The sequence below is a fragment of the Chaetura pelagica genome, unplaced genomic scaffold (genome assembly GCF_000747805.2).
Source record: "Chaetura pelagica isolate M959 unplaced genomic scaffold, ChaPel_1.0 scaffold528, whole genome shotgun sequence".
Lineage (NCBI taxonomy): Eukaryota > Metazoa > Chordata > Aves > Apodiformes > Apodidae > Chaetura > Chaetura pelagica.
In genome coordinates, this window is record NW_009954306.1 from 203094 (window position 1) to 209832 (window position 6739).

General features: G+C 54.6%; 1 protein-coding gene across 1 annotated transcript in view; it reads right to left on the reverse strand.

Moving 5' to 3' along the window:
* Positions 1-423: 423 nt before the first annotated feature.
* MTHFD2 (methylenetetrahydrofolate dehydrogenase (NADP+ dependent) 2, methenyltetrahydrofolate cyclohydrolase) overlaps positions 424-6739 on the reverse strand; it is an 8305-nt gene continuing 1989 nt past the window's right edge. Inside the window, exons 2-8 of the mRNA XM_010003935.1 lie at positions 6019-6203; positions 5128-5250; positions 4254-4406; positions 4069-4176; positions 2903-2995; positions 1640-1765; positions 424-607 (exon numbers count right to left, since the gene is read on the reverse strand). Of these exons, the coding sequence (XP_010002237.1) occupies positions 468-607; positions 1640-1765; positions 2903-2995; positions 4069-4176; positions 4254-4406; positions 5128-5250; positions 6019-6203 (928 nt within the window). The 3' untranslated portion in view covers positions 424-467. The remainder of the gene's footprint in view (positions 608-1639; positions 1766-2902; positions 2996-4068; positions 4177-4253; positions 4407-5127; positions 5251-6018; positions 6204-6739) is intronic.

A 6739-nucleotide genomic window follows, 5' to 3' on the forward strand; every position in this document is an offset into this window, starting at 1 on the left:
ACTTCTTCTACAGAAGGAACTTAAACTAAATATCCAGGCTGGAGTAGAAGACTTTAATCTTCTAGTAGAAGTAGTCTAGTAGAAGACAGCATGAAGTCAAGTCAAAGAGGAGCAGTCCAGCCAGACTGAGCACTTGGGAGAACAGAAGGCCACCACTTTCCCACCATGGAGCAGGGCTCTGCTTCCCATGGGAGTCCTGACAGAAAAGCTGCATCCCTGGAATCCCAGCCTCTGCTGGGCTTCCCACAAAAAGCTCACACAGACACACAACAGCTTTCCTAGCAGGAGCAGATCAGGAGTGTAGATGCTTCCACCTTTGTACAACTACAGTGCATGGGCTTCAGCTTCCAATAAATAGCTGGGAGCTCAGGAATTCCACCTCCAATAAATAAGAAAATATTGCATGTTTCTATCGGCCTGTTTGGAGTTAGTTTGGAATGTTGCTCTGAGTGCTGGGGGGTCCCACGTTAAGCAGCTGATGCTTCCAGCTCTTTGGGTTTCAGCAGCTTCTTGGCAGCAATGATGGTGTTCTTCATCAGCATGGCCACAGTCATGGGCCCCACACCCCCTGGGACTGGAGTGATGTAACTGGCTTTCTTCTTCACCCCTGCAGGAAGGAGAGCTGGAGCTGAGCACACCAGTCAGGAGCACCAACACTTGCTGGTATGAAGCTGTAACCAGGCTATTCAGCCTGGAGAAGGCTCCAGGGAGACCTCAGAGCACCTGCCAGTGCCTGAAGGGGCTCCAGGAAAGCTGGGGAGGGACTTGGGACAAGGGCAGGGAGGGATGGGATGAGGGGGATGGAGGTTGGAGATGAGGGTGGTGAGAGCCTGGCCCAGGTTGCCCAGGGAAGCTGTGGCTGCCCCATCCCTGGGGGTGTTGAAGGGCAGGTTGGATGGGGCTTGGAGCAGCCTGGGCTGGTGGGAGGTGTCCCTGCCCATGCAGGGGTTTGGATTGGGATGGTCTTTAATGTCCCTTCCAACCCAAACCATTCCATGATTCTAAAATCAACAGCTAAGGAATAGTAGTTTCTCAAGGTGGATTTTTCCCCCATCATTAACCAGGATGGATCCCACCATGGTCTGTCCATCCCTCAGGAAGCTCAACTGCCAAGCCCAAGCTGGGGGAAAGCAAAGAGCAAGGTCCAATAATTGGATTTCTAGCACAGAACTGGCAAGTCCAAGACAAGATGTGGACTTCACACCTACCCTTGAGGTGTACAACAATAAAGCACCAACCATCTGACCATCCTCTCTCTCTTCCAGGAGGTTGTGGTATCTCAGCAGCACCCCAGGGTGCAGGGCTCATCTCATCAGCCCTTCTGCAGCCAGGAGCTGAGCCAGGCCAGAAGGTGAGCTCTGCATGGTTTTAGGTGCAAGCAGGGGTGTGGGTGAGAACTGAAGCAGAAGCAAAGCCATCTCATTGCTTCAGCCTGGGCTGGGCCTCCTCTACCTTGCAGCACTCAGCTTTCCCATGGCTGATCCCAGGAAAGCTGCACCCTTGTGTGTGTGGTGCACCAAGGAGAACATGAACATTGGTCTGCATCTGCTCAGCTGTGGGATCCAGGACTTTCTCCTCCCCTGCTTAGCACCTTTGATGTGGAAACACTCAAGGAACCAGAAGCAGAGCCTTTCCATACCTTCAAAATCCACATCCCCAACCAGCCTGGGTTTGGCAGTGATGGGATCCTGCACCCTGGTTATCCCCACATCAATCACTGCAGCTCCTTCCTTGATCATATCAGCTGTGATCAGGTTGGGGATGCCTGCAAGCAGAAAACAGAACCACACACTGGTGGTGGGGCTAAACAACCCCCTGCTGCCCTTCACCCCATCTTCAGGTTATGTTTTGATCCACCTGGGTCCTCCTGCCTCAGAAATGTAGCTCTTCCCACCCAGGGCTGCTCCTTGATGTGCAGCTCAGGCAGGAGCTGGAGGGGGATTTACTGATTACCTGAGAGTGAAGAGCTGGGATCCACCCCCAGACAGAGGTCTCAGCTGCTTTGCCAGACCCAACCATCCCCTCTAACCTGAAACCTTGAAGTTTCCACATGAAGTCCATGGCTCTTGGGTGTTCAGGCAGTTCCAGCCACAGGTTTTTACACCTGCACCAAGTCAAGAGGCTGGAGGAGCAAGAGCTGAGTCCTCCACAACCCAGCTGGGCAGGAGCAGGAGCACTGGCTCCACTCAGGGCCTCAGACCCCTCAGGGTTCCAGTAGGAGAGGGGTGGGGAGCAACAGCTTGAGGCTAAACCACCTTTCAGGGTGGGGTCTGTCTGGTTCTACCAGATACTGCCTCATCCTCCCTCCCCACAGGTTCACACCCAGCTTCTGCTGCCAAACCCCAGGTCTGCTCAACCCTGCTGCTGATCTGTCTCCATGCCAAGGGGAAGAGGACACCAAGCCACTCCTCAAGCTCTGAAGATGGTCCTGCTGTGGCATCTGCACAGCCAGAAGGTAAGCAGGTGTTTTCTTGTTTGGTTTTTTTTTTCCTCCCCCCCCTCAACACAAACTCACAGCTGCCTGCATGTTTAACAGGGCCTGGCTGCTGCTTGGTTCAGGTGCTCACAGGCAGCCCAAGCCCTCCTGCCAGGTGTTACTTGACATTTCAAAGGCTACATTTACATTTTCCAAAGCTACAAACAGCTCTGCTGCTCAAGTCAAGTATGTGGCTCCAGGGTTTCACCCCAGAATTAGCTGGTTGGCACAAACAGCCCCTCACCCAGGGCAGCAACAGCCCAAGGGCACTGGACCCTCCTGTGCTGCCGGAGCTGCCCCAGGACACTGGGCACCAACAGGAATGTCTCCTGTGAGCAAAGATCCCACCAGAAACACCAGCCAGGGTGCAGCACAGCACCCTCACCCTCTCTGCACCCTGTCTGGGTGGTTGGAGTCAGGTCTTACCTGCTGCTGCCACCACGATGTCAGCACGGATGGTGTGTTGCTTCAGCTGCTCCTTGGGTGTGTAACGGTGGGATATGGTGACTGTGGCGTCCCCTGCAGGAGGGTCACAGAACCATGGGTGGTTTGGATGGGAAGGAACCTTAATGATCATCTAGATCCAACCCCTTCATGGGCAGGGACACCTCCCACCAGCCCAGGCTGCTCCAAGCCCCATCCAACCTGCCCTTCAACACCTCCAGGGATGGGGCAGCCCCAGCTTCCCTGCCCAACCTGGGCCAGGCTCTCACCACCCTCACACCAAAGAATTCCCTCCTCATCTCCAACCTCCATCTCCCTCTCCCAGTTTCAATCCATCCCCCTCATCCCATCCCTCCCTGCCCTTGTCCCAAGTCCCTCCCCAGCTTTCCTGGAGCCCCTTCAGGCACTGGAAGCTGCTCTAAGGTCTCCCTGGAGCCTTCTCTTCTCCAGGCTGAACACCCCAACTCTCCCAGCCTGGCTCCAGAGCAGAGCTGCTCCAGCCCTCCCACATCTCCATGGCTCCTCTGGACTCTGTTCACGAGCTTCATGTCCTTGCTGTGTTGGGGGCTCCAGAACTGGACACAGTTCTCCAGATAGAGAACATGATATGGAGCTTTTGAACTCAGATGTACAACCCAAACCCAGCCACTTCTTTCCATCTTCCCCTTCAAGAGCACCCAGGACCATCAAAGCCTGATGACAAACCCCATGGAACAGCCTAGAGGGAGGGATCTGGTGTGGAAATGGACAAGGACTCCCTGATGGGAGGTTGGAGCTTCAGCCTGGAGAGAAAGAGGCTGAGGAGAGACCTTCTCACTCTCTGCAACTGCCTGAGAGGAGGCTGGAGCCAGGGCTTTGGTCTCTTCTCCCATTGAAGTAGTAAGAGAGGAGGAAACAGTCTCAAGTTGCCCAGAAGAGGTTTAGATTGGATCTTGGGAACTATTTCCTCATGGGAAGCTCTGGCACAGGCTACCCAGAGCACTGGTAGAATCCAGCATTGGTTGGAGAAGACCTTGAACCAACCTTTGGTTGGATGGGATGATCTTCAAGGTCTTCTCCAACCAAAACCATTGTGATTCTAAGGCCTCAAGAGGACAAGGTGACAGGCTGAGCCTGGCACAGGAGCTCCAGGGCCACCCATCTCCTACCTCCTGGGCGCTCATGCCTCCCATCTGTGTGCAGCAGCATGGCAATGGGCATGCCCACGTTCTTGGACCTGCCAGCCACCACCACGTTCTTCCCCAGTGTTGGGATGCCTGCAGGGGACAAGATGGGTATCTTAACAAGCTGGAGTTACACCAGACAGCAGCCAAACACCGCAGCAGCAGCTGACCTGTCCTCTTGATGATCTCCCACACCCCCCAGGGGGTGGCTGGAAGCATGGAGTACTGGTCCAGGCACATGCGCCCCACGTTGATCACATGGAAACCATCAACATCTTTGGCTGGAGCCACAGCATTGCAGATCTTCCTCTCATCAATGTGTTCTGGAAGAGAACAAAGAGTTTGCATCCCAAGGATCAGCCAAAAATAAAAAAACCCAAACAATCCAGACCTGCTCTTGGCAGTCAGCCCTGACCTGCTGCACCAAAGGAGTTTGGAGCTCAGAGCTCCCCAAGGCTCCCCCAGGGAAGCCCTGAGATCCCCCAGCAGGCTCAGAAGCTCCAGAAAGCCCTGAAGCTCCTCCAAGGCCCATTCCCAGAAAGCCCTGAGGTTCTCCCAGGCTCCTCCCCCTCCAGGAAAGCCCTGAAGCTCCCCCAGAGCTCCCCTAAGAAAGCCCTGAAGATCCCAATTCCACCTCCAGAAAGCCCTGAAGCTCCCCCAGGGGTCACCCCCCAAAAAAAAGCCCTGAAGCTCCCCCAGGACTGTCCCCCCATAAGAAGGGGACTGGGTTCCCTTTGGGACTGCAGTGTCACTAACACCCAGAGGGTATTTTTAGGCAGCCTCAGTGTCACACCCAAGTTCAAGCTTCTGGAAGCTGATACTTCCCACCCCACAACAGATTCTGTGACATCTCCCCCCCTCCACAACAACTTAACAGGTCCAGGCAGCTCCAGGCCTGGTGGAGAAGCTGCATCAGCTCCTTCAAGCTGTATCATGGCAGGGTGACACCTTGTGTCACAGGCCAGTCCCAGAGCTGCTGCTGCTCCATCTGACCCATCAAACCCTTAAGAAGCTCTGATAGAAGAGGTGGATGCAGGAACTCACCAGGCAGAGGGAGCTGGATTAACAGACCATCCACATCAGCATCATTATTGAGTTTGCTGATCAAATCCAGCAGCTCCTCCTCAGTGATGGATGCTGGTCTGAGGATGGTTTCACTGCTGATTCCTGCACAAGCAGTGGAAGAGCCTTGTTAGAGCCACAAGTGCACCAGGAGCTGAGCAACTTCCTAAATCCACATGGATTCTAGCCCAAATCAACAGGCACACACCAAGGATTGGACACTAACAACAAGCACCTTCCAAGCTGAAGACCTTCCCAACTCATGCAAGCTGTGGTCAAGGACCATTAGGATCAGTCTGATGACCTGGGCAGGACTACTGGGAAGCAGAGACCTTCCAAGAACAGGAAGGGTTTGGAGAACCCTAACCAAGGTGTGATCCTCACGGCACAAGGAGAGGAAGATGTTGACCTGAAGATCTCAGCCCCAAAGAAGGCTCCAGCAGCTCAGAACCCAAGGAGGAATGAAGCCCCTTCCTGCCCCCTTCCAGCTCATTTTTTCCACAAGCAAACTCAGGTGAGCACAAAGCACGGACCTTGGTGTGCAGGACTGGAAGGAGTCCCAGGGTAAGAAGGCTGCTGGAAGTTGGGTGCATCCCAGGGAGTTGAGGAAAGAAACATCAGAGCCCTAGAAAGTTTGCAGATCCAAACTACAGATCCTGATGTTGTCCTGAAGCATTCAAGTGGCACAACGAGCACCTGAACCAGGTTCTGAACTACATCATCCCAGTGAGGGGACACAAAAGAGTCTACAGAACATGGTGGGGCAACTGCCCCACAGCTGAGGTGCCAGAGATACAGCCCCAAAAGCTTCCCCCAGTGTAGAGAACTACCCAGATAAGGACCAAGCAGTGACTTGAGCAGAGCAGGACATACCAACATCAGCAGCTGCTTTGGTTTTGTTCAGCACGTAGGAGTGACTGGCTGGGTTTTCACCCACAAGAACAACACTGAGGTGAGGTCTCTTGTTCCCAGCTGCCACCCACTGCTCCACCTCGTGACGGGCTTCCTGCCTGATCTGCCGGGCCAACTTCCTCCCTGAGATCACCACTGCCTCGTTTCTGCAAGAGAGAAAGGGTCACCAGAGCAGTCAGCAGCAGTGGGACCATCAAATCCAAGCTCTGAGCAACACAGACCAGGAACAACCAATTCCAACCACAAGCCAGGGGGGAAAAAGATGATCCAAGGGCTGGAGCAGCTCTGCTCTGGAGACAGGCTGGGAGAGTTGGGGTGTTGAGCCTGGAGAAGAGAAGGCTCCAGGGAGACCTTAGAGCAGCTTCCAGTGCCTGAAGGGGCTCCAGGAAAGCTGAGGAGGGACTTGGGACAAGGGCAGGGAGGGATGGGATGAGGGGGGTGGATGAAAACTGGGAGAGGGAGCTGGAGGCTGGACATGAGGAGGGAATTCTTTGTTGTGAGGGTGGTGAGAGCCTGGCCCAGGTTGGGCAGGGAAGCTGTGGCTGCCCCATCCCTGGAGGTGTTGAAGGGCAGGTTGGATGGGGCTTGGAGCAGCCTGGGCTGGTGAGAGGTGTCCCTGCCCATGCAGGGGGTTGGATCTGGATGATCTTGAAGGTCCCTTCCAACCCAAACCATCCCAGAA